The sequence below is a fragment of the Scyliorhinus canicula genome, chromosome 18, assembly GCF_902713615.1.
Source record: "Scyliorhinus canicula chromosome 18, sScyCan1.1, whole genome shotgun sequence".
Lineage (NCBI taxonomy): Eukaryota > Metazoa > Chordata > Chondrichthyes > Carcharhiniformes > Scyliorhinidae > Scyliorhinus > Scyliorhinus canicula.
The window spans coordinates 114,603,402-114,618,282 of NC_052163.1; the positions used below are offsets into that span (position 1 = coordinate 114,603,402).

Genomic DNA, 14,881 nt, shown 5'->3' on the forward strand with positions numbered 1-14,881 from the left:
TGGTGTTGCCTGGAATATAAGCAATGACTGCTAATGATTGATTCATATCGGTTAGTGTACTGTGTGTGTGTGTCCTGTTTTTAGTTCCAATATGTGGTACCAGTCCTGAGGAGAAATCAGCAAAATCGGTCTCAGCAGAGATCTAGATCTAAAATGAAGATCCATGTTGACAATAATTGACTGTTCATTGTTCCTCTGGCCCCTTAAAAAGAAAAACTTGCATTTCTATAGCACATTTCACAAAATCAAAGCGGTGATAGCCAATATTTTTTCCAATTCTTTAATGGCCAATGTTTTTATTGACCATGCTTTGGAAATATATCGGGCTTGGAGAAGTTGGTGATAAGTTGCCTTCTCGAACCGTTGCAGTCCACGTGGTCTAGGTACACCCTCAGTGCGGCTACGGGGGGGGGGGGGGGGGGATTTCCACGATTTTGACCCAGCGACAGTGAGAGAAAAGTGATATATTTCCAAGTCAGGATGGTGTGTGTGTGTTTGTGGCTTGGTGGCGGTGTTCCCATGCGTCTGTTGACCTTGTCCTAGGTGTAAGAGTTGGCGGGTTTGGAAGGTGCTGTCTAAGGAGCCTTGGCCATTTTTTTCGCACGTCCACGCTGCCGTGGGAAGTACGGAGGCCAATTTCCGCACAGCAAGATCCCACAGGCAGCAATGGGGCTGTGGCCAGAGAAGCTGTTGCCGAATTGTACAGTTGGGCGACAAATATTCGCCCAAGGCCCTGGGAGACCTCCTCAGCTCTTCCTCAAAATAGTGCCTTGGGATATTTTCAGTCCATTTGACAGGGTTGGTGGCACATTGGTTTGGCAGTGGCGCTGGGAATGTGGGTTTAGCTTGGGCTGAGGCTCGGTATAGGCGTCCTGTAATGCGGGGGGGGGGGGGGGGGGGTGGAGTCAGCCGGCCGGCAGGTGGCGCCGCTCGCTGGCGGGAGCGGGGTGGTGGGGGAGCGGCGCCGCTCTTGGCCACACCGCAGCCTCGTTGTCGCAGGGAGCAGGGGGTCCCTGGAGACGGGCCCGGAGCGGACGGTAAGGCCGGGGCTGGAAGCGGAGCGGGTCCGGGAGGGGGTAAACACTGATCTACCCCCTCCCCCCGGACTCACGGAGTTTCTAACCCCCTTCCCCCCGGGCTTTTTTTTTTAAAGGCTTCGTGAACGATCTTTTTGAAAGATGGTGAGAAGTCAGTTCAGGCCATTCAGCCCCTCGAGCCCGTCCCCTCCTTTAATGAGATCATGGCTGACCTGGTTGTGGCCTCAGCTTCACTTTCCTCTCTGCCCCCCTCCTCCCCCCTGACTGAACCTTGAACATATCCAATGACCCAGAGACTTCCACACATTAATAGCAATCTGTGAGGAAACAAATTCTCCTGGTCTCCATCTTAAATGGTTTAAAATACACTTTCAGGGATGTGAGCATCACTCTCTAAGCTGTAATTTGTTGCCCATCCCTAATGGCCCCCTGAGAAGGTGGTGGCAGTGAGTTGCTGCCTTGAACCCGCTGCAGTGCCTGCGGTGTAGGTACACCCCCTGCGCTGTTAGGGAGGGAGCTCTCGGAGTTTGACCCGGCAGCAGTGACGGCCGATATATTTCCAAGTCAGGATCGTGAGTGACTTGGGAGGGGAACCTGCGGGTGATGGTGTTCCTCTACACCTGCAGCCCTTGTGTTTCTGGGCGTTGAGATGGCAGGTGAAGGTGTCGTGTCGTGGCTGGCTGCCACTGTGTGTCGGTGCTGGAGGAAGTGAATGGTTGTGTATAAGGTGCACATCAAAGGGGCAGCTTTGTCCTGGATGGTGTTGAGCGCCTTGAGTGTTCTTGGCGTCGCTGATCTTGTAGGCTGCCACTGTGCGTCGGTGCTGGAGGAAGTGAATGGTTGTGGATAAGGTGAAAATCAAACGGACAGCTTTGTCCTGGATGGTGTTGAGCTTGTGTGTTCTTGGAGTTGCATTCATCCAGGCAAGTGGAGAATATTCCATTACACTCCTGCCTTGTGCCTTGTCGGTTGTGGACAGGGCTTTGGGGAGTCAGGAAGTGAGTTACAATTTGCTGAGTTCCCATACTCTGACCTGCTTTGTAGCCGCAGTTATATGGCTTATCCAATTCAATTTCTGATCAATGGTAATCCCCAGAATATTGATAGTGGGGGATTCCACAGTGGTAATGCCATTATATGTCGAGGGATTGGATTATCTTTTGTTGGCAGTGGCCATTGCCTGGCACTTGTGTGGCACAAGGGTTTCTTGCCACTTAGCCCAAGCCGAGCTAGTGTCCAGCTCTTTCTGCATTTGGGCATGGACTGTTTCATTATCTGAGGTGTCACAAATGGTGCTAAACATTGTGCAGTCATCAGTGAACACCTCTACTTCCGACCTGATGATGAAGGGAAGGTCATTTTTTAAAAATATAAAACATTATATGGTGGAACATTTTAAACACAGGTTCCACGCGGGGGGGAAGGTCGTTGATGGTACCTCTTATTTTTGTACTGTGGCCTCTAGCTCTAGGGTAAAGTTGCTATTGAATCTGCTTCCACCACCCTGTCAGTTAGCTCATTCTAGATCACAACATCTCACTGTGTAAATATAATTCTCATCTCCCCCCGCCCCCCTACTATCTTGCCAATTAAATCTGTGACCTCTGTCGCTAGAAACCATGTTATCCATTTGTGATTTTTGAATGCCTCTATTAATTCTCTCATGAACCATCTAACTCTTCTCGAAGGAGAACAACCCAACTTCTCCAGTCTCTCCACAAAACTGAAATCCCTCATCCCATTCTAGTAAATCTTTTCTGTACCCTCTCCAAGACCTTGACATCCTTCCTGAAGTATGATGCCCAGAATTGAACAGTGCTTTAGCTGGGGTCTAACCATTGTTTTAGAAAGGCTCAGCATAACTTCCTTTTAATCTCTATTCCTTGATTAATCAAGCCAAGGTTCCATATGCTTTTTTAACTTCCTTCACAACTTGATTTGTCACCATCAACCATTTGTGTATGTAGAGCCTCTCATCTCTTGGTTACTGTGACCTTGTTAAAATTATACCACTTTGTTTATATTCCTTCTCCTCATTCTATTAAAATGAGTCACTTCACATTTCGGTGGTAAAACATTGTCTGCAATGTGTCAACCCATTTCACCAGTCTGTCCATATTGTCTGAAGTCTGTTACTGTCCTCCTCACTGTTTACTACATTTTCAAGTTTGGTGTCATCCGCAAACTTTGAAACTGTCTCTTTTATACCAATGCCCTTATAATTAATATATATCAAATAGACCAAAGTCCTGATACTGACCCCTTTGGAAAACCGCTACACCTCCCTCTAGTCTGAAAGAGATTTGGTCACCAATACTCTCTGTTTCAGTCTTTTAACCAACTTGTTATCCAGCTGTCACTGCCCCTTTAACCCCATGGGTTTCAATTTTGCTAAGAGATCATGGATGACCGTTTCCTTTTGCGTGAAGGAAATTTGTGAGGGAGGAGATGGCAAGTTCCCTCATCGCAAACATGTTCCTACTTCTCTCTCCCACCCCTGATACAGTAGTCAAAAGTAAGGAGTTAATGCCAGCTTCTCCTGTTGTTTCCACAGATGTTGTGCAGATGACACAGACTTTGTTGTCTTTTCTGGCAGAGTCATGGCCTGGCTCTGGAGGGTGCTTCCGATGGTGTTCCTGTGGCAGCTGGCGCTGGCCGTGGCAGGTGGACCCCCTGCCAATGAGCCAGTCCCAGAGGACTGGATCCTTCTCTATGTGTACCAAGGCCAGATTGTGCCCGGAAACTACAGCTACATGTATCTTGACGATAGTGGCCGGCTGGTGTTGCGGATGGACAGTCCCCGGGGCGATGCTGACCTCTACATCTCTGACTCTACCCAGAAACCCAGCTTTGATGACTACGAGCTGCAGTCTGCCACCTGCGGCAGGGACTGGGTGGCAGTGCCTGCTAGGTTCCGCCGACCGGTGGCTGTCGCTGTCTATGGCCACCCCTCGCACCTGGAGACCGAGTTTGAAATGAGGGTGTATCTGGACCAGGAGGTGACAGAGGACCCATTTGATGAACTCTCCTACCAGACCGATGAAGCCACTGGTGACAGGACCCCGGGGGATACAGTACAGGAGGAGAAGTCGGTAATGTGGACCATAATGATTGGCATTCTCAAGCTGGTGCTGGAAATCCTGTTTTGATTACATCTCTTCACAATAGCAGCCCAGGAGTGTGGGCATGTGTATGGACAGTTGAACAGCTATCTGAGCTGCAGTGCACTTGGAACTTTTCCGATTGAGACATCTGCTGCCTGCTTCCTCAGAGCCTGGCTGAGTTTATTGTTTCGTTGATTTCAACCAGTCGGCGGCGGCTTGAGTTTAATTTTGACAAGATGGTGATTGCTTTTTTTTTCCTCTGGGGAGGGATAGACCTGAATTATGTGTAATGTGACCACACCATGTTATCACCAGGTGGGACATCTGCACTTGTGCTGTTGCAGGGTACCCAATATCCTATCTCTATCACGTCTATCTCCCACAATATCCACTTCTATTCCCAGGCTAACTCCTCTCCAATGCCCTGCTAATTTTTTTAATTTTTTAATTATTGTGCACAGACTCGTCATTTAAGTGTGTGGTAACTTTAAATTGTTTCGTGAAGCCACACACGAGCTGTGTCTTAAACAGTACAACAGACATGCTGCAACTTCAGGGTTGCTGCATATCCAAGGGGGAGTATTACACTCCTCCAATCTATACGGTTTTCTGGGATCCCCCCCCCCCCACCTAACACACACACACAACCCCCTCTTGTTGGTACCACATCCAATCAGACTGTACGCTATCTTCACAGAAAGGGCAGCATCCAGGTTTCTATGGAGTAGACACTGCTTTCTGAGCAGAAATAATGCAAAGTTATTCTAACGCCACAAAACCCAACTTAAAACAATCTTAAGCATACTCTGCAAACTGGAATTAGAAATCTTACAGAATCAGTACAAAATCTACGGGAATTATTCTTTGCTGATTTGCTTTATCCGAATGAAGCTTTTTTTTTCATTTTTAGAGGTCAAAGCCTAGGAGTAAATGAATGGTGATGGACGTTCTCTTTGAGAATGAGAGTCAATAAACACAATGATTGCATTGACCCTGGAGCAGGGTATCTTGTTTTTTAATCTGTAGTATTCAACCAGGAGCAGAGCATTCCTTTCTGACTTGCTTTTCAAGGTGTAGCTGGTAATACATCTAGTCACAGTGTTCCCGGGAGTAGTGGGGTTAAAAGTGAAAGTTAACCAAGATCTCAACTGAGAGTAATGTCCAGCAACCACTACTGGATCCTGTTTCTGTGGATGGCGGATAAAGAAGGAACTTGCAATTCAGTAGCGCCTTTCACATTCTCAGAATGCCCCAGAGCACGTCACAGCGAAGGAAGTACTTGTGAAGTGCAGCGACTGTGATGTAGCAACCAGTCAGCCCACGGCAGGGTCCCTCAGTCTTCTCGTAGCTACTCCCACCAGGAGATGTCACTGTATTCCCTGCTTATCTGTCTTGCGCCATCCTCACAGATCCACAGTAGCTCATCTACAACCACTTTGTGACATCTGTCATCCAACTGCATTTAGGTCGACCCCTCTTCCTGTTGCCCTGATGACTGAATAACCAGTTAATCTGTTTTGATGATGCTCGAGAGAGGAATGTTTTTTTTTAAAATAATTTTTATTGAAAAATTTTGAATTTATACAACAATAATGCACCATAGTAAAATACCAAAAATAACAATAATATTAGCAATCATAAACATTCGCCCCACCTCCATGAACAACACAGCATTTTAACAACAGCGCAAATTAACACAATATAAAGTTACAGAATAGAAACTACAATAAGGAACACCCTCCCACCCTGCTGCTATTGACCAAGATACCTATCTTTGAGCCAGGAAGTCCAGAAAAGGCTGCCATCGTTTATAGAACCCTTGTATTGATCCTCTCAGGGCAAATTTGACCCTTTCCAATTTTATAAATCCCGCCATGTCACTGATCCAGGTCTCCACACTTGGGGGCCTCGCATCCTTCCACTGTAGCAGGATCCTTCCTCGGGCTACTAGGGACGCAAAGGCCAGGACACCGGCCTCTTTCGCCTCCTACACTCCCGGCTCTACCGCAGCTGCAAAAATCGCGAGTCCCCACCCTGGTTTGACCCTGGATCCAACCACCCTCGACACCGTGCCTGCCACCCCCTTCCAGAATTCTTTCAGTGCTGGGCATGCCCAGAACATATGGGTGTGGTTCGCTGGACTCCCCGAACATCTGGTGCACCTGTCCTCACCCCCAAAGAACCTACTCATCCTAGTCCCGGACATGTGGGCCCGGTGCAGCACCTTAAATTGGATGAGACTAAGCCTCGCACATGAGGAGGAAGAGTTGACTCTCTCCAAGGCATCCGCCCAAGTCCCGTCCTCTATCTGCTCCCTGAGTTCCTCCTCCCATTTAGCCTTCAGCTCCTCCACCGACGACTCCTCCACCTCCTGCATTACCTTATAGATGTCAGACACCTTCCCCTCTCCGACCCACACCCCCGAAAGCACTCTGTCCATTGTCCCCCGCGAGGGCAGCAGAGGGAATCCCTCTACCTGTCGCCTAGCAAACGCCTTTACCTGCAAGTATCTGAACATGTTCCCTTGGGGAAGGCCAAATTTATCTTCTAGTTCCCCCAGGCCCGCAAACCTCCCGCCAATAAACAGGTCCCTCACTTTACTGATGCCCGCCCTTTGCCACCCCCTAAATCCCCCATCCTTGTTCCCTGAGATGAACCGATGATTGCCACCCAGTGGAGCCTCCATCGAGCCCCCTGTTTCCCCCCGATGCCGTCTCCACTGTCCCCAGATTCTTAGGGTCTCCGCCACCACCGGGCTCGTGGTAAACCTCTTAGGGGAGAGCGGCAACGGCGCCGTTACCATGGCATGAGGGAGGAATGTTATCCTGGACACCAGAATAACTCTCCTGCTCTTCAAGTAATGCGGTGGAAATTCATGAGGACCTTGGTTTAGTATCCAGCTAGTTTAGCACACTGGGCTGAATCGCTGGCTTTTAAAGCAGACCAAGGCAGGCCAGCAACACGGATCAATTCCCGTACCAGCCTCCCCGAACAGGCGCCGGAATGTGGCGACTAGGAGCTTTTCACAGTAACTTCATTTGAAGCCTACTTGTGACAATAAGCGATTTTCGGGGCTGGTTGTGCGTGGGGCTGGTTTAGCACAGTGGGCTAAATAGCTGGCTTGTAAAGCAGACCAAGGCCAGCAGCGCGGGTTCAATTCCCGTACCAGCCTCCCCAAACAGGCGCCGAAATGTGGCGACTACAGGCATTTCACAGTAACTTAATTTGAAGCCTATTGTGACAAGTGATTTTCATTCCATTTCATTTCAGCATCTCATCTGAAAGATGGTACTTCTGAGCGTGCAGTGCTCCCTCAGTACTGTACCAGGAGTGGCAGTCCCGACTGCATACTCCAATCTCTGGAGTGGAGCTTGATGCCAGGACTTCGCTCAGTGATGGGAGTGCTACCCTCTGAACCAAACTAGGTGAGGGAGGGGATATGGCTGCCTCTCACTCTAAACAGTGATGTAGATTGACAAATTTGGACTATCTCTTGAGATAACTGATACTCGGTGCTTTCAAAAACAGTTTCTTTTACATAGTAGGACGCCCTAAGACACTTCAGAGGAGTGTTAACAAACAATATTTTCCAAATAAAATTTTAGGATCAAATTTAATGATCAAAGGGAGCATCTTTATGGGGAAGAGGGAGGAAAAGAATTGGAGAGGGGAAAGACTTCCATAGAGCTCAGCACAATTAGTTTCCTGTGCTTGAACACAATTTAAGACTACTTCACCAGTCGTGACTCAATCTGAATTGAATTTATATTTCCAAAAACACAATCTCCAGCCAAATTGTGTTGCAAAGCCGTGTTTTTAAAAACTTGTGGAATTCGAAGACCACTCTCCATTGTGTGGAAGTTGTGGCATTTGAGGAACGCCATTACCCATTTGGCTCACAACTAGTTGCTTTGCCGGTAAGGTATTTAAGGATGAATAAAGGCCCAGTGTTCTTTGGCATGCAGAATTGCGTGCTCTGGACCAGACAGCAAGTCTGTGTTTGTCATTATCTGTATTAACCTTGAAGAATCAAAGATGAGGAGTCAACTTGTCACTGACCCTCTCACCACAAGTCTCCCGAGCATCTTCCCTTCAAAAGAACAACCTGTCCTTATTTTTATTCCTGTAAAGATAATATAGCATGTACTGGAAATGCCTGATATTAAATGTGTGTTTTTGCTGGGGTGCGAGGGAGGACTAGAGGAAATAATCAGTTTACCGAATGCAGTCTGCATCGTTCATAAACAGCTTTGTGGTTTTGTGTGGTAATGGTTGACATATACAGGATGGCTACCTTGTCAAGTCACCTGGCCCAGTGGGGAATTGCGTGACTGCTTGAACAGCAAGTCTCCCAGGTCCAATCCCTAGCCTGTCCGGAGGAAGCTGACCTCCGCTATGAACTCAGTGATGCAGAGCTATGCGGGGGCGGAGTGGAGTGTGTGGAGATTACAGGGTTCCTGGAAGAAAGGAACTCAATTGAACATAAAAAGAGAAGCATGAGTAGAACATATGGCCCTGGAGACCACTCCACCATTCAATAAAATCATAGCTAATATCCTGCTTCCACAGACTCCATCCCAAGAATCTGGGATTAAGCAAGTCTGGTTGCAACTTCTGTGTCACATTTGATCCTGAGATGAGCGTTTGATCTCATATTAGTGCCATTATTAAGACTGCCTATTTCCACCTCCGTAACATCACTCGATGTCGCCCCTTCTGTAACCCATCTGCTGCTGAAGCCCTCATCCATGTCTTTGTTACCTCTAGACTCAACTATTCCTTTTTAAAAATATATTTAAAGTACCCAATTCTTTTTTTCCAATTAAGGGGCAATGTAATATGGCCAATCCAACTACCCTGCACATCTTTGGAATGTGGGGTGGCACGTGGTGCAGAGGTTAGCACTGGGCCTGACGCACTGAGGATCCAGGTTCGAATCCTGACCCTGGGTTGCTGTGTAAAGTTTGCATATTCTCCCCGTGTCTGCGTGGGTTTGGCACCCACAATCCAAAGATGTACAGGGTAGGTGGATTGGCCATATTAAATTGCCCCTTAATTCGGGGGGGGGGGGGGGGGGGAAATTGGGTACTCTTAAGTTTAAAAAAAAACAAAGAACAAAAAGAAATTCTTTGGGTTGTGGGGGTGAAACCCACGCACACACAGGGAAAATGCAAACTCCACACAGTGACCCGGGGCCAGGATCGAACCCGGGTCTTCGGCGCTGTGAAGCAGCAGTGCTAACCACTGCGCCACTGTGCCGCCCTGATTCAACTATTCCAACACACCCCTGGCTTGTCTCCTACATGCTACCCTTCGCGGGCTTGTGGTCATCTGAAACTGCTGCCCCTGAATTAATTCACAGCAGTCGCGGTTTCCCCCATCACCCCTGTACCCATTGCTCTGCATTTGCTCACATTCAAACATGGTCTTGACTTTAAAATCCTCATACTTGTTTTCACTTCCGTCCAGAGCTCTACCTCTGTAATCTCCGCCAAGCCTTCTAATTCTGGTCTCCTGTGCATTTTCCTAATATAATTGCTCCACCTTTGGTGGCCGTACCTTCCATTAATTAAGCCCTTCCCTCCACCTCTTTGCCTCTCTATCTAATTTTCCTCCTTTAAGCCACTTCCTAAAACTTAACTCTTTGAACAAGATTTTGGTCACATGATCTAATTTCGCCTCGTGGTTCAATATCGTACTTTATAGTGTTCCTGTGGAGCACCTTGGGACATTTCATTATATTAAACGCACTATGTAAATAGTGGAGGTGCCAGCGTTTACGACAGCGTGGACACTCTGCTGCAGGATTCGAGAATCCCACCCTAGGTCCGTGATATAAAGAAGCAGATCATCTGCATACAAGGACCCCGTATGTTCCTTCCCCGCTTTATCCCCTTTTACTTTGTGGAAAATCTTAATGCCAAGGCCAGTGGTTCTGTTGCCAAAGCAAACAGAAGCGGGAACAGTGGACAACCAAAAGGAGTCTGAGCTCAAGTCGTTTGTGTTAACACTAGTAGTGGGATCCTTGTAACAAACAAATCCATGATATAAACTTTGGCCCGAAACCAAACCTCCCAAGAATCTCGAAAGTTCTCCCCACTTGATCCTATCAAACGCCTTTTCGGCATCCATTGAAACAATCGCCTCCGGTTCGGGCGTTGGAGAGGTGAAAGGATGATATTTAATCAGCGGCGTATATTGGTTGACAGCCGAAGATGCTTGACAAAACCCAGCTGTTCTTCCGAAATCGCCTCTGGAAGCAGGGCTCCAACTGCATTGACAACACTTTAGCCAACAATTTAGCATCAGCATTCAATAGCAATATAGGCTTCACAGCGCCAGGGTCCCAGGTTCGATTCCCCGCTGGGTCACTGCCTGTGCGGAGTCTGCATATTCTCCCCGTGTGTGCGTGGGTTTCCTCCGGGTGCTCCGGTTTCCTCCCACAGTCCAAAGATGTGCAGGTTAGGTGGATTGGCCATACTAAATTGCCCTTAGTGTCCAAAAAGGTTCGGAGGGGTTATTGAGTTGCAGGGATAGGGTGGAAGTCAGGGCTTAAGTGGGTGGGTGCAAGCTTGATGGGCCGAATGGCCGCCTTCTGCACTGTATGTTCTATGTTCATAGGCTGATACAACCCACATTCTGTATGGTCCTTATCCTTCTTCAAAATCAGGGAAATAGAGAACTGCTCCAATGTAACCGGCAGTACCCCTTCGGGACAAGGAATCATTAAACATGTCCAAAAGCACTGGGATCAACTGTCCCGCAAATTTCTTATAAAATTCAATGAGAAATCCATCCGGCTGGAACTTTACCCGACTGCATTAAACCAATATGTTTCATAACCACCTCAGGTCCTAAAAGGGAAGTGAACTCCTCCCTTCTTTCCCTCTCCACTATCAGGAAGGACAACACTTCCAAGAACCTCATCATGGGCAACCTCTCCTGCTGGGCTCCGACCTGTACAGACTTCGATAAAGGGCTTCAGACACGGCATTAACCGCTGGGGTGGAAACCAACCTGCCACCGAAGTCCCTAACCTGCACAATCTCTCGGGAGGCAGCCTGCTGCCTTAGTGTTCATAAAATGTCCCCCTCGAGCATCGCAGTTGGCTCATCGCCTTACCCTTAATCTTTTCCTACTTGCCAGCATTTCCGGTGTAGGGGCAAGCAAATCCACCAACCATTTCCACACCGCCCACCCAGTCTTTTCCTTGTGTGACTTATAGGAAATTATCTCGCCCCGAATGACCGCCTTAAGGGCCTCCCACATCATAGAAGGTGAGATAAACTCACTTGTTAAACGTAGTGTGCTCCCCAATGGCGGAGGATGTGCGCTCACAAAATCCTTTGTCTGCCAATAATGCTGAGTACAATCTCCACGGCGGGTGGTGAGAAGGAACCAGCTCTAACACCAAATCCACAAAATATGGGGCATGATCTGAGATAGCAATTGTCTATGCCCCACCCTCTTAACCCCCGGAAGGAGAGACCTACCCACCACAAAAATGTCAATTGAGTGTAAACCTGATGGACATGGGAGAAAAAAAGAAAAGTCCTTGTCACTCAGATGCAAAAACTCCGCCCCCCCCGCCTTTCAGAATCAGAGACTTGGGCCTAGATTGGTCTAATCAAGGGTCTAAAACACAATTTATGTTCCCCCCCTAAAATTAGCTGCTGTTTGGCACAGTGGTTAGTATTGTCGCCTACGGCGCTGAGGACCCGGGTTCGAATCCCGGCCCTGGGTCACCGTCCGTGTGGAGTTTGCACATTCTCCCCGTGTCTGCGTGGGTTTCACCCCCACAACCCAAACGATGTGCAGGTTAAGTGGATTGGCCACGCTAAATTGCCCCTTAATTGGAAAAAATAATTGGGTACTCTAAAATTTAAAAAAAAAATTAGCTGCTGTTAATCCAAATAAATTCTGAATTCTCCTCAATATACCCGAACAGGTGCCAGAATGTGACGACTAGGGGATTTTCACTGTTACTTCATTGCAGTGTTATTGTAAGCCTACTTGTGACAAAAATAATAATAAAGATTATAAAGACATGCCCTCCCCGATAATACCAAGACCCCATACAAATTACAATTAACTCGCCTCCAGCCCGTGCTTCCTAACAAAAGCATCACCCTCCCCTGGCGCATCAAAATAATCGTCTTTCGTATCATACGTCACTCCGAGGCATGCAGGGTATGAAAATGAAATGAAAATCGCTTATTGTCACGAGTAGGCTTCAAATGAAGTTACTGTGAAAAGCCCCTAGTCGCCACATTCCGGCGGCTGTTACGGGAATAACACCCCAAATCAAAATTTACTGTTAGACACGCGGCCTTGGCCTTGTTAAAAGCCGCCCGCCTTTTAACCAGCTCCACTCCCACATCTTGTCAGAACCTCATGTCCTGGCCCTCACATTTGTAATCTCGCCCACTTCAGGACTTGTTCCTTCTGATAGCTATGGAACCTAACGATGGGGGGGGGGGCATGGTGGCTAGAACTGCTGCCTCACAATTCCAGGGACCCGAGTTCAATCCCAGCCTCGGGTGATTGTCTGCGTGGAGTTTGCACTTTCTCCCCATGTCTGCATGGGTTTCCTCCAGGTGCTCTGGTTTCCTCCTGCAGTCCAAAGATATGCAGGTTAGGTAAAGTGGCCATGCTAAATTGCCCCTGAGTGTCCAAAACGTTAGGTGGGGTTACGGGGATAGGGTGGAAGCGTAAGGTGTTCTTTCCAAGGGCCAGTGCAGACTTGATGGGCTGAATGGCTTCCTTCTGCACTGTTAATTCTATGGCTGCCCGCGGTGGCTTGCCAGAATGGGTCTTAGGCCTAAGTGACCAGTGGGCTCGATTCAGCTCGGGACGGGATGTTGATCCTCCCTCCCCTACCATTTTCCCAAATATCTTCGATATGTAGTCAGTCGGATTTGGGCCCTCCACACCCTCTGGCAGCCCCAGATTCTAAGGTTCTGTCTCCTGGAGCAATTCTCCAGATCATCCAGCTTGGCACGCAGTGCTTTATAATCACCGGCCAACATTGCCATCTCAGCCTCCAAGGAGACAATCCGATCGCTCTGCTTCGAGAGAGCCACCTCCACAACCCGTGCCAAAGGCCTTTACCATCTCATCCGTCTTCGCCAGCGCCGATTGAGAGCCAAGGCCACCTCTATTGAATTGTGGAGGTCCTGACGATGTTTCTTGAATTCCGTTGCCATGATGCCTGCAAGTGTTTCAGCCGCAAATGGAGTGACCTGAGCCACAGCAGTGGCCTCCGCCATTTCCTCAACAAAAGTGCCTCAAGAGGCTTCCGAATCTGTCTCTGACTCGTTACTGGCTTCTTTGACCTGGACCTTCTGGGCATTTCTCTTGTGTGGGAACCTTATCCCAGCGAATTAGTTAAGATTAACCCAAAACCTGTGTGAAAAGGGTTGGATGTAAAGCATCCAGATGGGATCCACCTCGCGTGCGACTTCTCCCTACATGCTGCCACCGGAAGTCGGCTTAATCTTTTTTTTAACTCAACAATTAATTGCGACGATATTGCGTAACATTTGTTCAATTGTTTTTTTTTTCCTTAAAACCTGAACCTTTTTGAAATTCAGTTTATTGTTGTGGCAAACCACATCTTTCTGAAATGTGTTCATCGGCCCCTTGAGTGAAAAATGTGAAAATGTGCACCCCACCCACCCTGAGCGAAAAGGTTGGACAAGCAGTTACCAGCGGTGTACCACAGGGATCAATGCTGGGTCCTCTGCTATTTGTGATTTTTATCAATGACTTGGAGGAGGGGGCTGAAGGGTGCGTCAGTAAATTTGCTGATGACACCAGGATTGGTGGAGTAGTGGAGGGCTGTTGGAGGCTGCAAAGAGACATTGATAGGATGCAGAGCTGGGCCGAAAAATGGCAGATGGAGTTTAACCCTGATAAGTGCGCGGTGATTCATTTTGGTAGAAAAAATTTGAATGCGCATTACAGGGTCAACAGCAGGGTTCTAAGGAATGTGGAGGAACAGAGGGATCTTGGGGTTCATGTCCACAGATCTCTGAAGGTTGCCACTCAAGTGGATAGAGCCGTGAAGAAGGCTTATAGTGTGTTAGCGTTTATTAACAGGAGGCTTGAGTTTAAGAGCCGCGGGGTTATGCTGCAACTATACGTGACCCTGGTGAGACCACATTTGGAGTGTCGTGTGCAGTTCTGGTCACCTCATTATAGGAAGGATGTGGAAGCATTGGAAAGGGTGCAAAGGAGATTTACCAGGATGCTGCCTGGTTTGCAGGATAGGTCTTATGAGGAAAGGTTGAGGGAGCTAGGGCTTTTCTCTTTGGAGCGGAGGAGGATGAGAGGTGACTTAATATAGGTTTATAAGATGATGAGGGGGATAGATAGAGTGGACATTCAGAGACTATTTCCTCGGGTGGATGTAGCTGTTACAAGGGGGCAGATTCAGGGTGGGAGACATAGGAGGGATGTCCGAGGTAGGTTCTTTACTCAGACAGTGGTTGGGGTGTGGAATGGAGTGCCTGCTTTGACAGCGGAGTGGGACACTTTAGGAAATTTCAAGTGGTTATTGGATAGGCACATGGAGCACACCAGAATGACAGGGAGTGGGATAGCTAGATCTTGGTTTCGGACAATGTTCGAGGGCCGAAGGGCCTGTTCTGTGCTGTACTGTTCTATGATCTATGATCTAAGCCTGGTTTAGAGGAAAGAGAGATTACCTCGCTGAGGCATGCAAAATTCTTACAGGGC

General features: G+C 48.1%; 1 protein-coding gene across 1 annotated transcript; it reads left to right on the forward strand.

The window, feature by feature from the left end:
- Window positions 1-941: 941 nt before the first annotated feature.
- On the forward strand, window positions 942-5,133 carry c18h6orf120 (chromosome 18 C6orf120 homolog). Its single transcript, XM_038777568.1, has 2 exons — window positions 942-1,037; window positions 3,592-5,133. Exon 2 carries the CDS (start codon window positions 3,638-3,640, stop codon window positions 4,184-4,186), a length of 549 nt encoding a protein of 182 aa, XP_038633496.1. The 5' UTR covers window positions 942-1,037; window positions 3,592-3,637; the 3' UTR covers window positions 4,187-5,133.
- Window positions 5,134-14,881: the final 9,748 nt, after the last annotated feature.